Genomic DNA, 26,575 nt, shown 5'->3' on the forward strand with positions numbered 1-26,575 from the left:
GGCAAGAAAGAGTTTAGACCGGAAAGGAAGCCAATGTATTTGGGACACTGTGAACAAGTAGAATGAGAGGATTGGGAAGGTTGGTAGAGACCAGACCACACAGAACTCTTCTAGGCTGTGGAGTGCCATGATCTGATTGATTTATATGTTACAGATTGGTCTGTGGTAGAATACATTTTGGGTAGGAGGCAGACCATCTGGACAAACATGGAGGGAAGTCAGGCCAGTTAGAAGACCCACTGTAATCCCATGTGGGGGGAAAATGGTGGTAGTGGTGGAATGTAAAGAAATTGGTTAGATTCTGTAAATATTTTGGAAATAGAGGCAGGATTTACTGGTCCATTGATTGGATTTAGGAAATGAGATGGAGGGTTTTTGTTTTTGTTTTACTTAAGCAGCTCAATGGCTGTTGTACAGAATAAAAATTTATGCAATCTAAATTTCTTCAGTGTGTTACTCTAGGTTTGCAATCAAAATTTCTCTCAAGAAAGTAGTTTAAAAAAAGGTATGTATTAGCATATCAACTGTAAACATAATTCAGAACAAGGAAGGCGGTATGAGGGAAGATCCTTGGTAAAAGTGAGCCTCAAGTAAGCATTTTGAAATGACTTGGCAATTAAACTTTGGGAGGGTAATCGTTTTATAGGTGATTACTAGAGAATTATGAAACTGAGTCAAAAAGGACTTTCAGGACTTCTCTAACTTCCTCAGCTTAATGATTAGGAAACTGAGGCTCAGAGAGCCGAAGTTGACCATCCCAAGAATATTCTTAGAATAGCCAAAGCCTCCCCACCTCCAAAGAAATTTTTCTGGGGAACGCTAAGTTAATACTTAATACTAAAATTGAGTTGACTGAAGTAGTATAATATATGAGCAGATAATTTTATATTTTCATATAGTTTTGAACTGTGCCAGAACTTTGACAGTGATTCAGTAGATTTTTATTTTTCAGATATTTCTGTTTAGCATATATTAGACAGTTTTTTCGAGGCTGCCAGAGTTAAATGTCTGAAAAAGATTCATGAGTAGACTGAATGTAAATCAATATATTCAGAATTGTGAAGTTTTAAAAACTAAGGGAGGTTGTACCTCAAATTTTAGAAGCTAATCTCTAGAAGATGAAGAAACTTTGAAGATTCCTGCGGTTTAGATTTGGTGGTAAGATAAATGTAGAGGTAATTGTGGAATGAAGGAGCTGTGCTGGGGAAGGGCACAGGACTTAAAGTTTAAAGCCCATGCAAAGAGGCTGGTGAGTAAGCGGAATAATTTCCCCTGGTTTTGCTGAAGACTGGTCACGGGGAGTTGAGTTTAATCCCTTCCTTTTTCCCTGGTGGGAAGTTGACGTGTGTGGATAGTAGAAACTGGAAAGAAGAGGGTCCATTATTATATTTTTGTGAAGATAAAACTTCTTGAAAAGAGAAGGTGTCCCAACTTTGTCCCACAGGCTTGTCACGACTTGGTATTTTTTGCAGCTTACGGTTGCCTTTGTGACTTGAAGAGCCACATAAGAGCAAGAGCCATGTTCTCAACCTTTATTGCGTTGTAGAGGCTTACCCTGGTACCCAGTAGGCACCACTGCCTACAGGAGTCCTAGTGGTCTGGTCCCCTGCCAGCCTGTTGCAGTAAGTGCGTGGTAGGCACTTGAGTCATGCGAAACTGAATGCATGTGAAGCTGCCACCGTTTAAAGACTGTCACTTGAAAGCTCACTTTTGTGTATCGCATTTTTAAAGTAATTGCCACATGGCTGCATTTTCCTGACATAATGATTCAGAGGTCTGTAAAAGATCAGCCGGTGATCTTTTATAGGAAGACTCTAGCTTTATGAAAAGCTGGGATGATTTAACAGCCTTCAGATACAAGTCCTTAATTTTGTGACTTTTCAGTTGTTTCACTGTTTTGTGCTTTTTGTTTGGAAATGGTGTTGTGCTTGTTTAGTACTAAACCAGGCAAATAAATGTGAATCTTGCTAGGACTTCACAATTCTCCAACTAGGTACTTTCCTTTTAACGTCTGTTGGTTTGCTATCTTTTTAGGCCTCTCCTAGTATGTGTCCTGTACAGTCTGTGCCCACAACGGTTTTTAAGGAGATCCTGCTTGGCTGTACGGCAGCAACCCCACCTAGTAAGGACCCGAGGCAGCAGAGCACTCCTCAGGCTGCCAACTCGCCACCCAATCTTGGAGCAAAAATTCCTCAAGGGTAAGTAGGGATATTTGTTAAAGATGTTTAGTCATAGTAGGAGAAAAATGATTTCAGCCGTAGTTCGCTGTGTCTGAGCTTAACCATTGCTCTGGTGGCAAGACTTAACATGCATTCCGTGGTTCATAGGGTGTTAGTACAGCTACGTTCGGCGTCATGACCTGCCGTTCCTCACATCTCAGGTTATCCACAGAGGTTTTTCATTAGAGTTTTCAAATTGGTCAGGTGCCTTTTTGGAGGTGAAAAGGGAAATAGGCACATAGAACAATGTGGAAAACGTTTTTAAAAAGTGAAGATGTGAGGAAAGGGCAACTTTCTTCACTTGATACAGTGAGAATGGTCAATTGAAATACTGTAGACAGTTGCAGAATAAACGTCTGCTGTGACGAAAAGGGAGCGGAGTGGTTGTATGTGGAAGACTGAGGTCAGTGGGAGTGTGCAGAACACGGAGACATGGTGATAGAGAGTAGTTCTTACCAGTCCAGACCTCAAGTATAGGCAGCGGCAGATAAAATATTAAGTCATAGAAATGAGGATGCGGTAGCTGTAGGAGGAATAGGTAACTAGTTTATAGGTGAAAAAAATGAATAAGAAATGTAAAGTGTAATCAGAGAGTTGAAGTGGCTACAAGGTTACAGAGAAAAGAGTTTTAATTTTTTTTTTCAACGTTTATTCATTTTTGGGACAGAGAGAGACAGAGCATGAACGGGGGAGGGGCAGAGAGAGAGGGAGACACAGAATCGGAAACAGGCTCCAGGCTCTGAGCCATCAGCCCAGAGCCTGATGCGGGGCTCGAACTCACGGACCGCGAGATCGTGACCTGGCTGAAGTCGGACGCCTAACCGACTGTGCCACCCAGGCGCCCCGAAAAGAGTTTTAAAGGAAGACTCTTAGAAGGGGTGGCGGCCTGTGCAGGCAGTTGATAAAGACCTAAGATACAGGTCAGAGAGACAACGATGTAGAAAGGTGGGTTTGGAAGACTGTTGCAATAAGGTGGAAGACTGGTTGAGCACATTGCTTCCTTGGGAGGAAAGTGGGCTGCCTGGGATGAGCTTGGAAGGTGGCCACAGAGCAGTCAGATGGAAGGAGGAACAGTCTTTGGGTAGAAAAAGGGAACAGTAAGAAGTTCGGTGCTACCCAAGCCAAATGTCTCATGTGAGTACTTAAATGAAGAAGTTCTTGGGGCACCTGGCTGGCTCAGTTAGTAGTGCTTGTGGCTCTTGATCTCAGGATCGTGAGTTCAATCCCCACTTTGGGCGTAAAGCTTACTTAAAGAAAAGAAAATCTTCTCAAGGAGTCCTGTGTTAGAGAAAAAAAAGTATAATAGGAAAAAAAGCACTTTATGTTTTGCTGGGGAAAAAACTTTAAGATGAATTTCAGAGAAACAAAAGTTCTTTAAGGATGCTTCCTATTAAGGTAGGGGATAGGAGAAATACCTCATCATTTTGTGAGCAAGCACGTAATTAGTTGGCTTTTCAGTTGCTTTGGGTCTTGATCACTAACCAAACAGGAATGGAATTATCCCATGTCAGAGCCAGTGACATGTTGTTTGTAGCTGGACTGGGTTTTGTGCTGCTGGTGGTTTTGTTTCCATGAGCTACTGTGTGCTTTAAGGGAAAGCTAAGTTTCGTTATACTGTGATAAATAGAACTAACCTGAAGTAGTTAGAGATTTATGAGCACGTACAGATAGGATTTAGGACTGTATTTTTCTAAGTGTTTAGGATATTTTTTTTTTTTTTTTTTTTTTTTTTCCGTTTATTTTATTTTTGGGACAGAGAGAGACAGAGCATGAACGGGGGAGGGGCAGAGAGAGAGGGAGACACAGAATCGGAAACAGGCTCCAGGCTCTGAGCCATCAGCCCAGAGCCCGACGCGGGGCCCGAACTCACGGACCGCGAGATCGTGACCTGGCTGAAGTCGGACGCTTAACCGACTGCGCCACCCAGGCGCCCCTTGTTTAGGATATTTTTGCAGAGCCATTGACTGATTATCTTTAACTCCAGCTCACAGAAACCTATCCTTCATTCTTTAAAATAAGCAGTTTCTTTTCTCTCTCAATAGTGGTTGCCTTAAGGTACCAAACAATTGTTTTTGGGCAGTAGAGGAGCGATAAAAGAGACCTAGATGCTAGTTTTTTGTATTCTCTTTTTCAGATGTCATAAACAGATTTTACCAGAAGAACTTTCTTCCTGTCTAAATACAAAGCCTGAAATACTGAGAACAAAACCAGATGTTGTCTGCAAAGTAGGATTGCTGTCTTCAAAGTTCTCTCAGATTGGAACTGGAGACTTAAAACCCCTTAGTGAACCAAAAGGTAGCTGTACCCAGTTGAAGACTAGCACTGATCAGGAAAACCAGTCGGAATCTGTTTCTCAATCATCGACTGGCCTTCCTAAGGAGTGCTCACCTACAAAGCCTTCTTCTACGGCAGAATTGGAAATTGCCAGTACTCCTGAACTGCAGAAGCACCTAGAATATACGCCTTCCACATCTGATGTCCTTTCAGATAAGCCAGAGGAGAAAGCAGGTGTCAATAGTAATAGTTTTAATAGTTGTGTGGAAAAAAAGATAGAATCTTCAACTTTAGGATGCCGGTCACAGAATTTGAAGGAATCTTCAGTAAAAATAGATAATGAAAGCTGTTGCACAAGAAACAACAGTAAAATCCAGAATGGTGAGTGTTTCTACATGTCTTTATTGGTAGAAGCTGAGAGATGGTAGTGGGTACATATATGTCTCCTTACTTTATGAGAAGATAATATGAAAGTGACTATAGCAAAAGTTCATATAATTGGGAAAGTTAAAGGGGAAAAGTAGCATCCTAAAATCTTCTTAGAAATGATTACTATCAATATTTTAGTGTACCTGGTTCCATGTGTATTAGAAGTACAGATAAACTATAACACAAATGGGTTTATACCAACAATTTTATCCTGTGAATTAGTGTAAGTGTCTATCAACCTTTCAGAGGCTGTAAGGATTCCATTATATATGCATTTATTAGATGACTTAACTGGTTCCTACTAGATGGATAATTAGGCGGTTCTCAATTTCTGGTTGTAAGAAAATAATTTTGAAACACAACCCAAAGTAATCTGATGATTATTTTATCTTAAGCTTATCACTGATTTTTTGGTAGCATCCAGATGGAGTGTTAGAGATGATCGACACTTTACGCTCATGCAGGTAATTCAGATCTGCAATGTATTTTTAAAGACAGAATTTATACCAGCACCTCTAGAAAAGGGACTTTTGGTTAAAGATTTTAAGGACAGGGCTATAACACTGGGCAGTCTCCTTGCCTAAGGGGAAATCCTGCTGCACCTACAATTTGAAACTATGTGCTAGCATACCTTATTTTTTATTATTATTTTTTTTGTACTTTGCTTTATTGCACTTTGCAGATACTGCAGTTTTAACTTACTGAAGGTTTGTGGCAACCCTGTCAAGAAATCTGTTGGCACCATTTTCCCAACAATATTTGCTCACTTCTAGTCTATATGTCACGTTTTGGTAATTCTTGTGGTATTTCTGACTTTTTCATTATTACCATATTTGTTATGATTGTGATGAGTAATCTTTATGTTACTGTTGTAATTGTTTGGGGGCACCTCAAACTGCACCCATATGAGATGGCGAACTTAGTTGACAGCATGTTGCGTTTGTTCTGACTGCTCCACCAGCCGACCATTTCCTCATCTCTCTTCCTCTCTTCAGGCCTGCATATTCTTTGAGACACAAAATTAGTGAAATGAGGCCCAATAATAACCCTACAGTGGCCTCTTCAGCGTTAAAGGGAAAGGAAGAGTCACACGTCTCTCATTTAAATCAAAAGCTAGAAATGGTTAGACTTAGTGAGGAAGGCATGCTCAAAGCCAAGATAAAGCTAGGCCTGTTGTGCCAGACAGGTAAGCTGCGGAACGCAAAGTAAAAATTCTTGAAGGCGATGAAAAGTACTACTACAGTGAACACAAATGATAAGAAAGTAAAACAACCTTATTGCTGACTTGGAGACCGTTTTAGTGGTCTGGATGGGAGAGCAAACCAACCACGACATTCCTTTAAGTCCAGAGCAAGGTCATTATTCTCTTTAATTCTCTGAAGGCTAAGAGGTGTGAGGAAGCTGCAGAAAAGTTTGAAGCTATCATAGGTTGGTTTGTGAGGCTTAAGGAAAGAAGTCATTTCCATAACATAAAAGTGCAAAATGAAGCAGCAAATGCTGATGTAGAAGCTGCAGCAAGTTAGCCAAAAAATCTAGCTAAGATAATTAATGAAGATGGCTAGACTAAACAGATTGGAAGAAGATGCCATCTAGGACTTTGAGAGCTAGGGAGGAGAAATCAATGCCTGATTTGAAAGCTTTAAAGGACAGGCGGACTCCTTTGTTAGGGGCTAATGTAGCTGATGACTTCAAGTGGAAGCCAGTGCTCATTTACCATTCTGAAAATCCTGGGGCCCTTAGATTATGCTACTACTCTGTGCTCTATAAATGGAACAACAAAGCCTGGATGACAGCACATTTGTTTACAACATGGTTTACTGAATATTTTAAGTCCATTGTTGAGACCTACGGCTCCAAAAAAAAAAGATTCCTTTCAAAATATTACTGCTCATGGACAATGCACCTGTTCACCCAAGAGCTCTGATGGGAGATGTATGAGATTAATTTTGTTTTCATGCCTGCTAACACAGCATCCATTCTGCAGCCCATGGATCCAGGAATAATTTTGACTTGCAAGTCTTACTTAAGTAATATATTTTGTAAGGCTATAGCTGCCATAGATAATGTTTTTTTTTTTTTTTGTTTTGTTTTGTTTTTAATGGATCCAGGCTGTTGCATGCTTAGTAGACTACGGTATAGTGTAAATATAACTTTCATGTGCACTGGGAAAACAAAATTCATTTGATTTGCTTTGCTGCAATAATTTGCTTTATTGAGGTAGTCTGGAACCACACTCACTGTGTCTCCAAGGTATGCCTATACTCTTTAGAGAAAATGGTACACTGTATTTCATACAGCTTCTGTTAAGTTGGAGGATGCATTCCACTGACGGTAGTTAGCAGAAGTTCCCTTATTAGAATTAGTAGAACTAAATGGCTTCAGTATGTCAGAAAGTTCAGAGCTATTACAATTTAAAAATACCTTTGATAATTGTCAGCTGTGTGGGAAAAGGAGCATGAATTTTTGATAGCTTTAAAAAAACTTAATGAGAAACACTATTCACTTGGATAAGTAAGACATGAATATATCCACAATTTAGCTTTTACTTCAGGTCTGTGAAGCTAGAGAGAAAATGGGCGGATTTGACTTGGGCTTTGGATGCAGAGTTGGAGGAGTGGGAAAACCTGTCTTTGACTAATGATACTTCTAGCCCGGCTTCCACGTTCTTGAGGTTTAAGTTGATAGAACTGTTGATTTGCAGAAAATTAATTGCATAATATTATACTTTTCCTCTTGAGTTATGTAACTCCCCAAAGAAAGTGAATATTCATAACCATATTTCTGTTCTATTTTTTTATTCTTTTTGAGTCATCAGGCCTTACATTCAGCTAGTTTTTGAGGCAAATTATTTTAATATTTGAAGAAATAGTAACAATTCTAGATCGATAAGCACATTGTAAGTGTATTAATGAGTTATGGAGTCTCACTTTGTCTTAGTATGTTGTACAACTGTGCACCAGCTAAAGTGATTTTAAGAGAAATGAAAAACCTAGTTAAGTGTCCCAGTGCATACTGTCTACTGGAACTCTTGGTTGAAGAATGAGAGGCTGTGATCAGGATCTCTCCACTGTGTCCACTGATACTGCTTGTGGGTATGGAAAAACTTGACTGGAAGTTCTCCTGTCCCCTGCGTTCCTTCTCCGCTTAGGGACTAGAAAACAAAAGCAAGCTGAGTGCAAGAACAGCTCCCTTTTTTCCGTTAGGTAGATATATGCCTCCTCAGAAGTTGGCATTGCCTTTTTCCCTTAGCTCTGCTCTGAATTGAGGGAATCAGTTATTGGGTCAACTATTATTGCTCTCCTCACTAAAGAGCTAGATATAGATAGTTCAGCTTGCTTATTTCTACGTATTTCCTCTCATAAGCCAGCGAAGAACAGATAACCTTTGGACTCTTTGCCCATGATCTGTGAAAAACTGGCCCGATTTAAAGGATGATGTTTTTTCAGTATCTGAGTAATTAAAACTCCATCCTTGAACTATTGATCTCTTTATTTTCTGTCCTTCCTTGCTGTACCTTCTCTTTACTATAACTGAATAAGCGTGCTTAAGGGATCATGGCTTGACAGCATCCATTTAGCATTTTACAGTGTGCTTTGGTTCGGCTTTAAGAGAGGTAAGATTGGAACACCTCTATGATCGTTATTAGAGATGCTTATTTTATTTAAAACCATCTTTGCTTTGAGATCTTACGGTTTGTTCCCACAACTACTAACTTCTCCCAGCTGTAACTGGCTCCCCAAAAGTTGTTTCTTGGTTTTTGTTTTTTGTTTGTTTGCCAAAGAATCTACTTCCCTGCTCCCTTGGATCCTGAGGAAAGGTCTTTTCTTTCTTTTTTTTAATTTTATTTTATTTTATTTTAATTTTTTAGAGTGTGAGCAGGGGAGGGGCAGAGAGAGGGAGACCCAAAATCCGAAGCAGACTCCAGGCTCTGAGCTGTCAGCACAGAGACCGATGAGGGCCTCGAACCCACAAACCTTGAAATCATGACTTGAGCTGAAGTCAGATGCTTACTTAACTGACTGAGCTACCCAGGCGCCCTCAGAAAGGTCATGTCTGTCTATTTCATATAAAATACTCCTCAAGGCTCTTGATTTATAAATAGGTTCATTTCTGTGCTGTTTGGGCTGATGCAGTGGACACAAAGATCACTCTTTCCTGTCAAATCTCTACTTTTTCTCCCTTTTTTCTTTATGGTGGTTATTTATTTAAGTAACCTTTATATCCAATGCAGGGCTTGAGCTCACAACCCCAAGATCAAGAGTTGCATGCTCTATCAAGTGAGCCAGCGAAGTGCCCCTCTCCCCTTTTCTTTAGAAACTGTGTTAACATTTCCTTTAAGTTATCCTGCCCATTGCAAGTTAAAATTTAAAAAATGCTTTTACTTAAAATCATCATCCTGTCTGTAGTCACTGCTCTTAATCCTGAGTGGAACATACACGTGAAGGAAATTGAACACCTATCAAAGGTCAAGTGACACCCCTTGGAAGCATTTAGAAGGTAGCTCCTATTTTATAGACCCAGGGACCTGTGTGGGAAAGCTGTTTGGTTATTATATTTAGAATGGTTAGCTTTTGCACGGTGCTTTGGAAAACACGAACCAGTCTTTGAGTGTGAAAAGTGACAAACTTGGCTTGCACACAGACCCCTCTGTTGAGGTGAACCTGTCTCTGTGCACTGCTAATGGAATGAGTCTAAGTATCTGATTTGGAAGAGTCTTCCTAAAATAGTTTTCTTATCTAGAGTTGTGAATAGAAGTACACACTAACTTGGAATTATGAGTCTAGTTGGTGAATTTGGGGTTTTAAGTTGCCTTGCCAAATTGATTTACCAAATGAGAATTATTTCATTTGAGAGAATGAGAGTGTAAGTGGGGGAGGGACAGAGGGAGAGAGAGAATCCCAAACAGGCTCCACACTCAGCGTGGAGCCCATTGTGGGGCTTGATCTCACAACTGTGAGATCATGACTTGAGCCGAAACCAAGATTTGGAGGCTTAACTGACTGAGCCATCCTGGAGCCCTGAGGATTGTTTTATAAAGATAGTAAAACTTTCCAGTTATTCTGATAGTTATCTTATGTTAAGCCATTTTTAGAAATTACGGTTGAACCAGAACTTAAGGAGTTCTCCATTTGGGGAAACTGGTCTTTGGAATAGATTTCAGTCAAATGGTGGTGACTTTTAAAAATTTGAGGTCTCATTTTTTTAATCTTGTGTTTTCCTAGCCCCATCCCGGAAGTCGGTTTTGACAGACCCAGCCAAAGTCAAGAAGCTGCAGCAGAGTGGTGAGGCCTTTGTACAGGATGACTCCTGCGTGAACATTGTTGCACAACTGCCTAAGTGCCGGGAGTGTCGCTTGGACAGTCTCCGCAAGGATAAGGAGCAACAGAAAGACTCACCTGTGTTTTGTCGCTTCTTTCACTTCAGGAGGTGAGGCATTTGGAGAAAAGCTCAGACAATCTGGGCCCGATAGCATACAGTAAATCTAGAACTAAAAAGAGTGCAGATTGTATTTTTAGTCTTTGGGTTTGATCATCTAGATCTTACTGAATGTTATTTCCTTCTCAATCTCCCTTTCCATTTTTTTTAAAGTAGAGAAACTTAAAAAAAAATTCTTATTCTAACACTAACATTATAGAAAAGTGCTGAAGTTTTTAAAAAAAACCAGTACAAGTAACCACTGTTACTTTCCAGTGCAATTTAGTATTTGATGTGGTCATAAAATATGTTTGAGCTTCTCTACTTGGGTATATTGCAGATACTGTTTTGAATCTTAGTTTTCCAGATGTAGTAGGAACCACTTGATAGTGTTAGCTTTTTTTTTTTTTTTTTTTTTACAAAATCTTTGAAAAAATAGGTGGGTGTGACAGTGTTTGAAAATTCACTTAACCAGTTTTCTTATTGGCATTAAGATCATTTTGTGGTTTTTGCCACTGAAAATAATACAGTAACAATCATCTCCTTGGTCCCATTTCTCACTGTTTACTTTGGAAGGATTACTGGAAGTGGCATTACTGGGTCAGAAGCAGTGTGTGTTTTAAGACTTTGATACGTATGTTCTGCCAAATTGCCCTACAAGAGGGCTGCACCTGTGTCCATGCCCCATGACATTAGTTGAGATTTCCTATCTCTGTGCAGTTTTGCCAGCAGGAAGAGGTGTATCTTTTTTAAAAATCTTTTCTAATTGTATAGGCAAAATCTTTTATTTTGACATTGTATTTTTAAGTCAAATTAATTTTCTCTAAATTTTTCTATCCTTAGTGAAGAAAAAGGCTGTTTCTTCTTGATATATCAGTGAGCAGTGTTGTTCTGGATGTAGATTCACTTTAGGTAGGATTCACTTTCTCAGAAATGTAGACGCTCTTAGGCTCAACTAGTTCTGATCCTAAACAGGTGTTGACTTGTATTTCTTCCTATTCACCCCCTCCCCTTTAGTTTTATCAAGATTAAAGAGTGATGAATAACTGAATTAAATGCACAGATATTTCAGGTCATTGACTATATCTGTTCTGGTAACTTTCAGATTCAGTCTTATTTAATGAACTCTAGTGTTTTTTAGGTGGTAGTTTGCCCCATTTGTTCCTGAGTAAATTGCAAAAGCACCATGATAAAGTGTGTGTCTAGTATTTAGGACTGTAATAACTGTTAGCATGTTACCATACCCATATATTAGTGTATATTTTAAATAACACCTGGCCCAGAATAAGTTCTTAATACAGATTAGCTCTATTCTACTTCCTGTCTGGAGAGTTTTTTTATACAAGTAAGTGTGTGAAGATGCATATGCAGTGGGTTCTGATATATGTTTTTTAGAGAACACAAAATATGCGTTGTACAGATCTTTGTATTTCCTTTTTTTTTTTTTTTTAATGTTTACTTTTAAGAGAGAGACAGAGTGTGAGCAGAGGAGGGGCAGAGGGAGAGAGGGAGACACAGAGTCTGAAGCAGGCTCCAGGCTGTGAGCTGTCAGCACAGAGCCCCAAGCAGGGCTCGAACTCACAAACCATGAGATCATGACCGTGCCGAAGTTGGACGCTTAACCGACTGAGCCACCCAGGCTCCCTAGGTTTTGGTATAAGTTGCAGAGGCCTTATAGGGAGGGGATAGTTTTTTCTTTTGAATATTACTGGAGCTTTTTTTTTTTTCAATGTTTGTTTATTTTTTGAGAGAGAGACAGAGACAGAATGCGAGCAGGGGAGGGGCAAGAGAGAGAGGGAGACACAGAATCTGAAGCAGGCTCCAGGCTGTGAGCTGTCAGCACAGAGCCCGATGCGGAGCTCGAACCCACGAACTGTGAGATCATGTCCTGAGCCAAAGTCGGATGTTTAACCGACTGATCCACTCAGGTGCCCCTGGAGCTTTTTTGTAACCACTGTTTTGTAACCATCTAGAAATCACTCATTTTATGACTTAGCTGTTTTCCTATTTTTGACCTCTTTGAAGGGGAAAGTGCCTTTGCTTAATGTTGCATGGTAGAAGCTAGTCTAGTAGAAATTAGAACAAACCCACCTCTTTGCTAGAAAGAATATCATACTTTAAAGAACAGAGTCTTTTTTCCCCCTGCTGTTTAGAGAGAAGTTAAGGCTGTCATTAGCTTCCTCATCAAGTTTGTTTCTCATTAAATTTTCCTGCAGATAAAATAGGAGGGTTAGAGTTACAGTAGTAAGGCCCAGTTGCCAAATCCTGTTTGCCATCTACCCCTTTGAAGAGCTTTTCAGATTCATTTTTTAGTATTGTGACTATCTGTAATTTGGGCAATCAATTAAAAATTTGCATCTCTCCTTTGGACTGCTTGAAACAAATTTGCCTCTGTTAAGTGACTCTCAGTGTCCTTCCAGTTCATTCTACACTCTTCTGGACAAATGGTTTTTCTAAAATACATTAGGTATGTATCATGGACTCAGAGATTTTTGATAGGTGCCCAGTGATCAGTGGAGAAATCAAGATCCTTCATTTTTTTCTTCTTTTGTATGAAATATAGTTTCTTTGACATGCTTTCTCTTACCTAATATCCACCTGTTCTTAAAGGCCAATGTTAATCACTATCCCTACCACAAAGTCTTAATATTAGTCCCACAAAACTCCCAGTCAGTACTTCCTTCCCTGGCTCCTATAAGATTTAACGATTGTTATGATACCTAACATATCCTACTTCTCTGTGTATATTATGTCTACTTCTGTGTCTCCAACTCAATTGACGTAGAATGTCATTTTGAATAAATTTTGAAAAAATTCAAAACTAACACTTAGGAAACACACTCGGGTGCTAAAGATATTGAAAGAAAATCCTGAGAATGTATTCTGCCTTTTGCTTCACCTTCAGGTACTTAGGTCTGTCTTAACACTGCCTCTCATTCCAGAAGCTTACATAATAATTTGTAGCTCGTATTCATATGGGTGCTGAATTCCTCAAGGATCTATGTGGGCATGGCTTCAGTGACTGTCTAGAGTTAGCCTTCCTTTGCTGAGCATTATTCTTGAAGCAGTGTTTGTATTCAAATCTGATCAGATTATCTATCACCTGCTGTTTGGTTTCCGTTTTCTTCTGTGGTGACTTGTGATGGTCCTTGCTATTAAGTCCCAAGTCTGGAAGGTTCAACACCTGCCTCTGGAGGCAGTATGATTATATCTTGGTTGAAGTAAATAGCACTTCTCCCCCACCTCCCTCTCCGCATCTTCTGAGGGAAAACTTAGAAATTTAAAAATTTTTTAAATCTTTCCACTGATGTTGCTAAGTAACAATTGACTGTAATTAGCCATGGAGATTATAGAAAACTGGGAAGGAATTTGATTTAAATAGTAACTATAAGGCGTAAATCATTTCTTTGTATGTGTGTAACATGCTTTTCCCCCCTCCACTTCCTCTAGGTTACAATTCAACAAACATGGTGTATTGCGGGTGGAAGGGTTCTTAACACCAAACAAGTACGACAGTGAAGCAATTGGCTTGTGGTTGCCTTTAACCAAAAACGTTGTGGGGACTGATTTGGACACTGCAAAGTATATCCTGGCCAACATTGGAGACCACTTCTGTCAAATGGTGATTTCTGAAAAGGAAGCTATGTCAACTATTGAGCCACACAGTAAGAGCATCTCTTAGGGGGTAGGATTTTTGAGTCCAACTTGATTTGTTCCTAAATGACACCTAAGTTCTAATTTGCATGGGTTTCATTTTCATCCAGAGGTTTAGATGACTTTGGTATAGTGAGGTTGCATTTTCCCTTTTATAATTTTTATAAGGTTCTGCCTGTTGGTCAGAGTCAGTCACTTGTCGTTGGGGTTGGTTTTGGAGTAGTTACCAAAGGAGTGGAACTCTTTGTTAAGGAAGGTGAAGTAGTGGTGGAATTTGCACAGCCTTATCAGCAGTGTGGGCTCATCAAAAGGTGATGAGGCCTCTCTGGTTGGGTTCTTTTTCAGATGAAGGCTCTTCTTTGTTTTTAAGTTTGTTTTGAGATAGAGTGCACGTGCACAAGCAGGGAGGGGTAGAGGATGAGAGAGAGCAAGAATTCCAAGCGGGATCCACACAGTAAATGCAGAGCCCAACATGAGGCTCGATCTTAACTGTGGGATCATGACCCGAGCTGAAATCGAGTCGGGCACTTAACCGACTGAGCCGCCGAAGCGTCCCTAAGGCAAAGGTTCTTAATCAGGAATTCATTTCAAAGAAAATAGACTTAACTGAAAAATCAGAGTCTGGGGAGCTGGGTCCCAGGCATGAGAATGGGAACAAGTTCAGATGAAAAGGATTCTGTTAGAGTCAGGGTTTTAACAGAATATATGGAGGTTCCAGCTGGATGAGTGCCAGTGTCTTCCACTCTCTGAGAGCACTCTCACACTGATCTGGCGGCCCAATAAATCACAGGGATCAGTGTGGGTGACATGAGAGCCAGACCTCCCTCATGATGTCTCAAGATATAATGTCTGGGAGAACAGCAGCACATCCTCCCTTTTTTATGCCTCTGTAGAAGTGAGACATCCCGCCAGAAACACCAAGAAGCAGCTATTTTATTTAAGTCTCACACTTTCTTCCATCATTTTGTCTTCCCCAAATGGTTGCAGTTTAAAAGTGAAGCCTTTCTGTTTCTCTGTAGATATCTTTTCAAACTTTGCATAACCAAATATGTTTCAGTACTGGCATCCACATATACCAGTCTTAAGAATTTTGGTTCTAGCTACCAGAAACTAAAGCTACTGGTTTCAGCACCAAAGTAGTTTGTTGGATAGGTACAGATACTGTTAAATTGCCAAGTCCAAGGAATGGAACTGAGGCATTCCAAGAAGCAGGAGGAATTCAGAGCTAGAAGGAGAATAGGATTGTGGGTTCCAGGAGGAAGCCAAAGTCACACTAAAGAGAGCTGTAGACTCCGTTCTGTTGAAATAATAGAGACTCTTATGAGTCAAGGATCTTATTAAAGTTGTTTTTCCTATAATCTTCTATTTAGGACAAGTGACACTGGTTTCCATTTTTAGTAGAGATAATGGAGTTTCCTTATTAAATACATTTAAGTAAAAGTGGGGTTAAAGAAAAAGTCTTTTTTTTTTTTTTTTTTACATGTTTTATTTTAAAATGTTTATTTTGAGAGAGAGAGTGTGCATGCACGGGGACAGGTAGAGAGAGAGGGTGAGAGCAAATCCAAAGCAGGGTCCGGGCTGTCAACACAGAGCCTGAAATGGGGCTCTAATCCCACAAATTGTGAGATCATGACGTGAGCCGAAATCAAGAGTCAGTCACTTAACCAACTGAGCCACCCAGGTGCCCCAAGAAAAATTGTTAGTAGTCTAGAAGTATTATATAAACGACTGGAATATAGAAACACTTTTTTGGAATATATTAGTAGCTTCACTCATGAATTAGCAGGACTGTTATAAGCAACTGATGTTTTTTTCTTTGCTTAAGAGAAGTCATTTGAACAATGTATAAAAAAAGGTACAGATAGTTTTCTTTTAAGAGAATAACTAAGAATCTCTGTCCTTGAAGATTTAAATATGATTAACCTTTCCTCCTTGCCTTTTTGATCATCCTGTTCTTCTCTGTGACAAGTTGGTCAGTTGGAGAGAGGAACTCACTGTGAGTGATACTGGCAGATGGACCACAAGGTGTTCCAAAAAGGGTTACCCTCTGATCCTGGGATTGGGAAGCAGGTCTCAACCTTTATACATTTAATCCTGTCTCTTCAATGACAAATAATCATTAAATGGGTGGCTGAGAAATGTAAGAATACTCTGTAATAAAACAGTCTACCTGAACGACCAAGGTGAAGTTCATAAAACCTCATTTGTAAAACGCCTAAGGCTCTGTGTATCGTGCACTGAACTATGACATTATAATGAAATGGCAGAAGTTCACTTAGCAATTGGATTAATTTGGTAAAAGCTGAAGTTGATCATTTATGTTTTGGCCCATCAGAAGCAAGAATGAATAAACCACAGATTGGATTAGGAAAAAGATATTTTCCATACAATAAGAACATGGCAGTATTGATCCAGTGTTATTCAGAAGAGAGAGACAGACAGAAAAGTTTTCTGATTAACAGACATTGGGCTTTTGTGTGATCCAGGAAAATGTCTTCCTTTTGCATATACTCCTGAAGCTTTCTGATACCTGATTTGGCACTCCTCCTTACTAGGGGAGGGGAATGATGGTCTGCTCAGTCCTGTAAGGCTGCCCCATCCAGTTATCAGGGCTTGGCCACTGCAACAGAAAATACTAGTTTGTAGAATCTTGGATTATGCTTCAACCTGTTGGATATTTGGTTAGTGTGAGTCAGACCTGGATGCCTGCATCACTACTGGCACTAAAAAAATCAAGTTTCTGATTCTGGCCAATGAAGGAACCAACTGTGTACTGTTGTGCCCCCTGTTCCCTAAGGAACAGGTTCCCTAAGACCTTGGGGCTTTTTCTAGGCTGTATGAGTGGATTCAGGGCCTGTGTGAATAACCTGACAATCTATGTTGGGCTGGCGGATCTGAGTCATTCTTGTTTCCTTTGGAGAAAGTATTGTCCACGCTGTCTTCAGATTCGGAAAGGGGCTCATGATCCAAACAAAAGGTGAAAGAGCCACTGCTCTGTAATACCTGTGTCTTATTGCAGCTTCTGTAATTACTCATGCTTTTTCCATTGATTTATTCAGCAGTACTTATGTGCTAGTGGTATGCAGAGTGGGTTTGGTATAAGGCACAGTCCAAGCAGGGATTCTGCATGGACAGAGTTTAGTCTCCTAGGAGGAGGTAAAACTACACTTGACTGTATACAGTGTGAAGAAGCTTGAGTCTGAAATACAAATACAAGTTGATGGGAGTGCTGAAGGAATTCAGGAGAGCGTCATGGTGGAGGGTGGAGAGGTTGGGGGGGCATTTGAGATGGTGTTTTAAGGCTAAACAAAGTTGATGAGAACTCCAGTGAGAGGGAGGAATGATGTCAACTTCTCTCCCCTTTCATGTTTTACTTCAGAAGCACTCTCCTCCCCAGGACTAAGTGATTTATTGATTTTTGTAGGACAGGTTGCTTGGAAGCGAGCTGTCAAAGGTGTTCGGGAAATGTGTGACGTATGTGACACCACCATCTTCAACCTGCACTGGGTGTGTCCTAGGTGTGGGTTTGGAGTGTGTGTGGATTGCTACCGGATGAAGAGGAAGAATTGCCAACAAGGTTAGAAATGACTTGATTCCCTCCTTCAAGCCCCCCTTACACAAATTAAGCTGTTTATTGATTTGTGATTGATGGATTTCTGAAGGATTTAGGGCCAGAGTCCATGGGGAGCAATTACTACAAATCATTTCTTTGTAGGTGCTGCCTACAAGACTTTCTCTTGGCTAAGATGTGTGAAGAGTCAGATACATGAACCAGAGAACCTGATGCCTACACAGATCATTCCTGGAAAAGGTATTTCATGTAGTGCAGTGGTTTTCTTTTCCCCTTGTTCTGGTTAACTCAGGGGCTGGTGATTGGTTTTACTTTCTGTAGTATAATTACCTGCTAACTCAGTGTGTATCGTAAATTGTCCAAAAATGTGTTAAGTAATGCCCCCAAAACGTTTTGATTAAGGTCTTGTGAATCATTTTGTAGAAGGAAGGAAAATAATGCTTTTGTGGGGGAAGGCATACTTAGGATGAAAAGGAGGAAATATAAGCACCATGCTGCTAAAAAAAAAAAAAAAAAAGGAAGAAAGGAAAAAGTAATTCTGTTGGAAGTACCAGTTTCTACTTTGTAATATTGAGGTTGATAGTACCTAATACCCTTGTTCAGATGTTTGTCTCTGCCCCCCCCCCTTTTTTTGTAGCCCTCTATGATGTTGGAGACATTGTTCATTCAGTGAGAGCAAAATGGGGAATAAAAGCAAATTGTCCCTGTTCAAACAGGCAATTCAAACTCTTTTCAAAGCCAGCCTCAAAGGAAGACATAAAACAGGTATTACTGTTTATGCTAGATTCACCAACCTTGAGATTGTTGTCTGTCTTTTCAAATAACCCAAGGATTCCTATAGTGTATTTGAAAGGAACATGGGGACAGTGGTCCGTGGAAAGAGGCAAGTCATATATTTCATGTGACACTTCATAGACCCATTCTCCCTTTCCACATTATTTTTGTGGACCTCATCTGTAGTCTCTTTTAGTAGGTTTTAATTTTTGTTCCGTGAAAAAGCAAAAACGTCTATCTGTTGTAGTCTACTTAATGAGTTGCTATTGAATTTTATGTGGGTTTTTTAAAAAACTTTGTGCTTCATAGAGTTAAGATTGTTTAGATATTCTTCACAATCTTTTAAAATTACTGAATATGTTTTACCTATATATTTGAGGGGTTGAAGGAAATAATATTGAAATGAACCTTTATATCCCCATTTCTCACCTCAAAAAATGTACATTTCTGTGGCGCCCATGTGACTTTTCCTGGTAGCATCCCTTTCATCTCCACCATCACCTCTACCCCACTCTCTCTTCTTCCCCTTTACCCCAGTGTATCATTCTCTCACATTGTGTTTGATAATCAGAAGTTCTTTCACATTTTCATAAAGCTTTGGTGTCAGAGGCAGTACAGCTAGAAGAGCTGTGCCCCTTAGATTCAGAACTGAATTTGAAATCTTTTTCTGCCACTTTCTAGTTGCATGACTTTGGCTCACATGGACGGTTTCACATGAGGAGTTCCACTTCCTCATCAATAGCAGAAGAATAATAATGCTGATAATTGGGTATCACAGAAATCCATCACACATAAAAGAAAGATCAGGACCACAGCAGGAATTTGTTGTTTCCCTCCTTATGTTTGTATAAACTCATTAGCTGAGTCAAGGCAGTTTTTAAGTAACAGAAAAATAAGTGGTGTGCTCTGTCCAGTTTTTTAAATGTTTGAGTTCTTTTAAGAGCTGTTGATCACATTTTAAAGCCTACTATGCTATGCTAAAACAAAAGAGCATTTTGTATTCTGCATCCCATTTCCTTCTGAAATCACAGCTGTACCTTTCCTACCCTGCCTCATTCATTCACTCATTCATTCATTCACTCATTCATTCATCAGCCATGCTGTGAGTGCCTATTCAAGATATTATGGGGCGCCTGGGTGGCGCAGTCGGTTAAGCATCCGACTTCAGCCAGGTCACGATCTCGCGGTCTGTGAGTTCGAGCCCCGCGTCAGGCTCTGGGCTGATGGCTCAGAGCCTGGAGCCTGTTTACGATTCTGTGTCTCCCTCTCTCTCTGCCCCTCCCCCGTTCATGCTCTGTCTCTCTCTGTCCCCAAAATAAATAAACGTTGAAAAAAAAAAAAAAAAAGATATTATGAGCTCACAGGGAAGATAGACACAAACTAGTCATTTTAAAGCAGCGTGGTAAGGGGAGTGATAAGGATTTGTATGAGCAAGAGATGGGTGGTAAAGGGGTAGAGAGGGAAACATGTCTTTTGTTTTCACCAGTAATACTTAGAAGCTATAAGAAAATTAAAATCTCTTTTATCTTGTATAGTTCTGCCCTATTATTGCAAGGTTACTGCAGCTGTGGTGATGTCCAGGACTATTAGGTGGTTTTGTTTGGGGTATTTATCTCTTACTGGTGAGCTGTTAGGGAAGAGGATAAGAAAAAGGAAATGTAATGTTTTAGCTTGTGGAAAATTCTTTTATACTCAACACAGACTTCCTTTGCTGGAGAAAAACCTACTCCTGGTGCCGGGTTCCAGCAGAATCCCTTGGTGTTGGAGCCAGTGCCTGTGGCTGGGGAAGCTGCTTCCAAGCCAGCCAGCAGCATGAAGCCCACCTGTCCAGCCAGCACATCTCCTTTAAACTGGCTGGCAGACCTGACCAGCGGGAATGTCAACAAGGAAAACAAGGGTGAGTGTTTTCTGCTTTCCTGTGGGTTCCTGAGAACTTTAGTCCATTCACGGGAGGAATTGGCAACCTCAGTTGTTGTGAGAACAGAGTAATTAGAAGTGTGTGGAATGGAAAGTATTGGTTCCCTGTAGTTCTCCTGAGTCCTGGTACAAATGCAAGTATTTTTAAAATGCAACCCCAAAGGGGAGAACTTTTGCTGACTGTAGAACTCTAGGTTGAGATTGTGTTTGGCAAGAAAGGAGGGGGCTGAGACTTGTTTGTTTTAATAGGCAATTTTCCATCTTTCTATCCTTACCCTGTGTATTTTTTCTGTTTTGTCTAATTAGAATGTTCTGGCTTCAGTTTTATTTTTCTCATCTGTGCTTTGTCTCAGGATGCTTGACGACAGTATAAAGAACATGGGCTTTGGATTCAGGTAGTTCGTTAGGTTTAGGCGATTATGCTTTTTAGCCATGTTTTAAGAAAGAAAAATTGCAGGTTAATTTCTTTTGTGCAAACATCCTAATCAAAATTTCAGTGAATAGAATTCAACACTGGGGCGCCTGGGTGTCTCAGTTGGTTAAGTGTCTGATTCTTGATTTCGGCTCAGGTCATTATCTCATGGTTCGTGGGTTCAAGCCCCACATTGGGCTCTGTGCTCACCATGCAGAGCCTGCTTAGGATTCTCTGTCTCTCTCTCTCTCTCTCTCTGCCCTTCTCCTGCTTGCTATCTCTCTATCTCTTGCAAAAATAAGTAAATAAGCATTAAAAAAAAAAATTCACTATGAATAAAGGAATTCTACAGCATGACCAAGTAGGGCTTCAGAAATGCAGCTGTAGTTTAACATTGAAAATGTGGGAGAAAAGTCATGTGACGACATAAAGTAGTATAATTCAATAGCTATTCATGATTAAAACAACTCTTAAATAGGAACAAAGGGAATATCCTCAATTTAATGAGTTTCTATAATAAAACTGACAGCAAATATAATGATTGGTTTTTTTAATTGATATTTTTTTAACAGTTTTCCTCTGCTCAGGAATAAGAGAATACCTGCCATCACTATTTTATTAAACATTGTACTGGAAGTCCTGGCTATTGCAAAGGCAAACAAAAAGATATAAGGATTGGAAAGAAAGATAAAGCTGTCGATATATATATTTTTAAAGTTGTTGATATTTTAGACAATCTGATTATACGTGTGAAAAATCTAAAAGTATCCATATTTAATAAACATACCTATCAAGATTGCTAGTTACAGTGTTAATTTACATAAATCCATTATATTTTGTATATCAGGAGCACACAAATAGAAGAGGGAAGTCTAAAAAATACCATTTGCGCCATGTGAGTTCACTCATGTGGAATCTAAGTGTTTTTTTTTTTTTACACTTATTTATTTTTGAGAGACAGTGTGAGCGGTGGGGTTGGGGGAAGGGGTGCAGAGAGAGAGAGGGAGACACAGAATCCAAAGCAGGCTCTAGGCTTTGAGCTGCCAGCACAGAGCCCAATGTAGGGCTCGAACCCACGCACCATGAGATCATGACCTGAGCTGAAGTCATATGCTCAACCGACTGAGCCACCCAGGCATCCCTCACTCATGTGGAATCTAAAAAAACAAATGAATAAACAAAAAGTAGAATCAGATCTATAATTGCAAGAGGGGAGAGGGGGTGGGCAAAATGGGTGAAGGGGTGTAGGAGATACAGGCTTCCATTTATGGAATGGATAAGTCACAGGAATAAAAGGCACAGCAATAGGGAATATAGTCATTGATGTTGTAATACTGTTGTATGGTGACAGATGGTAGCTACATCTGAAACTAAAGTAATACTATGTGTCAACTATACTCAAAAAAAATTTTTTTTAACATAATATCACCTTGAATGTTGGATATTTATTATTTTAATACAAGTTGGAAATCATTGTCTAAATCAGTAATTTCATTAGTATTTATCCTCTTAAGTTTTTTGGTTCTAAAGTAAATGAAAGCCAAGTTCGAAAGTAATTCTAATAGAAGACAAATAAGGGATTTGCCTTTTGGAATGCTTTTTCATATGGATGTTTTTCGTTTTGTTTCTAGAAAAACAACCAACAATGCCAATTCTAAAGAACGAAATCAAATGCCTTCCACCCCTCCCCCCTTTGAGCAAATCCAGCACAGTCCTCCACACCTTTAACAGCACAATTTTAACACCTGTAAGCAACAACAATTCTGGTTTCCTCCGAAATCTCTTGAATTCCTCTACAGGAAAGGTATGCATTTGTTTTATTGTTTGTATTCCACCTTACAAAGATGAATACAGTCAGAGCAGGAAGAGACTAGAGAAATTGAAACAGAAAGTAGAAAGAAGGATTTGAATCTTAGGCTTTCCTTCATGGGTGCAGGTTTCATTGGCAGGCAGCCTTCACAGGGTTGTAGTACTGGGCTGGGCCATTTTCTCCTAGTAAACTTTTTTCTATACCTGCTTCCTGTGAGTTGTAATGTCAAGTGAGGGAAGGGGACTTACCTGTTTGTCTTAGGGTCCTGACTTGGAATCTTTTCTGGATATGTAATGGCCATCCTACTATTATAGGAATGGGTCTTTTGATGGTAGGGAATATTTAAGACTTGTGTTCTTTCTCAAATTCAGACAGAAAATGGACTCAAGAATACACCAAAAATCCTTGATGACATCTTTGCCTCTTTGGTGCAAAATAAGACTTCCACTGATTTATCTAAGAGGCCTCAAGGACTGACTATTAAGCCTAGCATTCTGGGCTTTGACACTCCTCACTATTGGCTGTGTGATAATCGCTTGCTATGCCTCCAGGATCCCAACAACAAGAGCAACTGGAATGTGTTTAGGGAGTGCTGGAAACAAGGACAGGTAAGAGGGGCCTCTGCTCCTCCAACTCAGTTCAGACCCCCTTTTGGAGGTCTTTTGGCAGGCTTCTGACAGCCCTGCTCCCCCCCCCCCCCCCCGGCCTCTACCTCTCAATTGTGAGTGGTATATACTTTATCTACTACTTTTGTACTTTATTGTTTGGGGTGAATATAATTAGGGCACTGTAGCTGTGAGTCTTATTTTTTGCAGTGGACATTCCTGAGCTCTCTACTAGTGAGGTTTTGCTTGCTTCCAAACCAGTTATCACTGGGTTTTTGATGAGTGTTTTCTGGGCTCAGTGATTCTTGGGTGTTGATTCTCAACAGAAGAAGTGAGAGCATGACTAATAGGCTGATGGGGTTTAGGAGATTAGACAAAATACTATGCAAATCATGTGTCCCTCTTCCCAGAGTTAAAACCCTTATGCTGAAGGCAATTTTAGGTGGGCCAGAGCCATGTGGTATCATCTTGGAATTGGTGTGTAGTCTCCCAGGGGCCTGTTTTTAAAGGGCAGACTTGTTCAATCTTAGGTTTTGGTTGATGGTTTAGGAGATACATGGCTTTGTAGACCTACTCCTCAGTGTTTTTATTTTGGTTTTTGTATTTGGGATCTTTGGCTTCTCTTCTGGGCCAAATGGAGTCCTCACTACAGGAACGCTATGTTCTTGGACAAGGCCAGGGCTTGGGGAATTGGCAAATAGAGTTATGTATTTAACCAAAAAAAATTTAAGAATTTTTAAATTCAGCCCCATATACTAACTAATAAGATTTGTTCATGATGGCAGTGACGGGCTGAATACGATCCACCACCCATGTTTTGTTTAGATTACATAATTTTTTTTAAAAAAATTGAACTCACCAGTATTTTAGTCAAACCGTTTCACATAAAGATCGGGATTCCTGGGGGTGCCTGGGTGGCTCAGTCCATTAGGTGACGGATTCTTCAGCTCAGGTCATGATCTCGCAGTTCGTGAGTTCAAGCCCCGCATCAGGTTCTGTGCTGACTGCTTGGGATTCTCTCTCCTCTCTCTGCCCCTCCCCCCCCTTCACTCTCTCACTCTCTCACTCTCTTGCTATCAAAAATAAATTAAAAAAAAAAAAAACATTAAAAAAATTGGGCTTGTCTTGGCCTCTTCGGGTGCCTGTTCCTGCCTGGTAGCAAGCATATTCTGTGAGTAATGGATCTGAGTCGAAGATGTGATTCTTGCTTGTAGACAGTTACTAATGTAGTTAGAGCAAGGACTGTGTGAAGACAAATGCTTCGGGAGCTCAGAGCGCTAAGCTGTCACTTTGGGATCTAACACTGAGGACCAGCCACAGAGAAACAAGGGGCTGTTTGAAAAGGGGCTGCCACTGGTTTGGGGACAGAGCTGGGGGAGTTCAAACTAAAGTCTTTGTTCTCTTTTAGCCAGTGATGGTGTCAGGAGTGCATCATAAATTGAACAGTGACCTTTGGAAACCTGAATCCTTCAGGAAAGAGTTTGGGAATCAGGAAGTCGACCTAGTTAACTGTAGGACCAATGAAATCATCACGGGAGCCACAGTAGGAGACTTCTGGGATGGATTTGAAGATGTTCCAAGTATGTATTAAAGACCTTCTAAGGGGGTTAGAATGTGAAGGGAGAGCACAGGAGTAGCAGGGGTCTGAAGCCCTTCAGCGGCAATGACAGCATTGTCTGTGATCTTAGAGTTTAAAATTAGTGTGTTCTCTCTTCCTCCCCTTTCTTTTTGCAAAGGTTATGCTTTTGACCTGAGGCCCATTCACTTTGTAGTTCCTTAAAGAGGTGAGGTTTTAGTTACCTGTACTTACGGTGGCTCCATGTCTGTCCTGTAACAGACATTCTGTGCCTCCACCTGTGCCTGGCGGGAGGGGAGCACAAAGCCAGGGCGTGGGACTCAAGGCTGGTGGTGTTATGTGTATCTCACTTTTATACATCCTTTCTACGTTTAAAAATTTTAATTATTGATTAACAAAATAAGACCTGAAGATGCCAGGGAATGTGAATTCATTTAACACCGGTTGTCCTGGTCACTGCCTACTGCAACTGGGCTAGGGGGACATTGAGGCAGTAAGGCAGCTTGTGTGTCTGGTGCTAAGGCTTGGCCCTTTCTATGTATTGGCCAATCAGTAGTAAACTGTTTCCAAGAACATCAAGTTCATCTTTGACCCTGGGGATTCACATCACAGGCATCTGTCACCAGTCCTCCATCCCTGCTGGAGGGTTTGGCCAGTTCATTCTTTAGACTCTCAGTAGCTCAAGGTCACTCATTCATCACGCTCACTTTTTTAGACACACTTCCATCTTTGAATCTGCTTCCTTATTTCCTTTTGCCCATATTTACAGATTATGGCTCATACTTTATTTGTAACAAAGTATTTAATACAAGGCACGATGGGGTTTTCTACAAGTACATACTAAGATGGAGTTTCAGACATAAGATGGTTACTTAGGGATCAACATCTGCGAAATAAAGGAAGAGGAAGCAGGACTGAGCAGGCAAAGGAGTCAGTTGCAATGCAGACTCAACAAAGCCTCAGCGAATCTTGCAGGGAGTTCTGAAGCGAGTATTGCCCTCCATTGTCTCTGATTAGGCTGCAGTTGGAAATTGTCAGGGTCTTTATTCCCCTGCCTCCCTTATTCTCTAAATGCTGGTGTCCCAGGACGGACACGATCTGGCGAGGCAGCCCTGTGCAGCTGTGGCAGACCTTATGAAGCTTTCCAGTTAGGCCTGAGTTCAAAGCCTGACTCTTGATATGTACTTGTGCATATGAGCTTGGTAACTTCATTTTTCTGGGACTCAAACTTCCTCATGCCGGCAGATGGTAAAAACAGCTAAGAGTCAACTATAGCTTGCCTTTTCTTTACTGACGATTCTGCTGCGCACACCCCCAGCTCACCACCCACACTGACATACTGCTGGTATTCTGAACATACGCTGTACCCTGTGTTTTTCTTTGTTTCCTCCTGTAGTGTGCACTTAATTAAGCTAGGTTATGGGACAGTACTTGGTTGACTACAAAACATTATTACAAATGTTAGTCCTCAAGAGTACAGGGTCTGAAGTCAAACCTGGGCTCCAGTTCCAGTGCCACTTAGTAACTGGTTGATCTTGGGCATCTGCCAGTTTCCTCATCCCAAAATGGGAATATTAAATAGTGCCTAAACTCACTGGGATGTTGGCTTTAGTTGTAAGGATTAAATGGTTAAAACACTTAGCAGAGACTAGAACACAGCAAGAAATGACATAATAGTTGTCATTGCTGTTAATCGTAATTATCAGCATCTTTTTCAAGTAGAGCTTGGTTCTTGGTTCCTTGGCATTACAATGGGTAATAGTGCTGACTAAACCCTGTGGTGCTGTTGACCCTAGTTATCCCTGGACAGAACATCAGGTAGTTTCAGTCTTGCTGGGCAAAACAAGTCATTTATATTTCATGGTGGCCTCAGAAAATCTGGTCTACTAAACATCTGTGGCCTCTGATTTTTAAAGTGC

At 40.4% G+C, this 26,575-nt stretch overlaps 1 protein-coding gene across 4 annotated transcripts in view; it reads left to right on the forward strand.

The window, feature by feature from the left end:
* The window catches only part of KDM3A (lysine demethylase 3A), a 53,539-nt gene that overhangs the window by 17,491 nt on the left and 9,473 nt on the right, over positions 1 to 26,575 (forward strand). For all 4 annotated transcript variants that reach the window (XM_045446760.1, XM_045446763.1, XM_045446762.1 and 1 more), the window contains exons 9-19: positions 2,035 to 2,198; positions 4,354 to 4,874; positions 10,145 to 10,349; positions 13,788 to 14,002; positions 17,416 to 17,568; positions 17,707 to 17,802; positions 18,200 to 18,327; positions 20,038 to 20,233; positions 22,297 to 22,469; positions 22,847 to 23,083; positions 24,489 to 24,660. In XM_045446760.1, the coding sequence (XP_045302716.1) occupies positions 2,035 to 2,198; positions 4,354 to 4,874; positions 10,145 to 10,349; positions 13,788 to 14,002; positions 17,416 to 17,568; positions 17,707 to 17,802; positions 18,200 to 18,327; positions 20,038 to 20,233; positions 22,297 to 22,469; positions 22,847 to 23,083; positions 24,489 to 24,660 (2,260 nt within the window). The remainder of the gene's footprint in view (positions 1 to 2,034; positions 2,199 to 4,353; positions 4,875 to 10,144; positions 10,350 to 13,787; positions 14,003 to 17,415; positions 17,569 to 17,706; positions 17,803 to 18,199; positions 18,328 to 20,037; positions 20,234 to 22,296; positions 22,470 to 22,846; positions 23,084 to 24,488; positions 24,661 to 26,575) is intronic.

The sequence above is a fragment of the Leopardus geoffroyi genome, chromosome A3 (assembly GCF_018350155.1).
Source record: "Leopardus geoffroyi isolate Oge1 chromosome A3, O.geoffroyi_Oge1_pat1.0, whole genome shotgun sequence".
NCBI lineage: Eukaryota > Metazoa > Chordata > Mammalia > Carnivora > Felidae > Leopardus > Leopardus geoffroyi.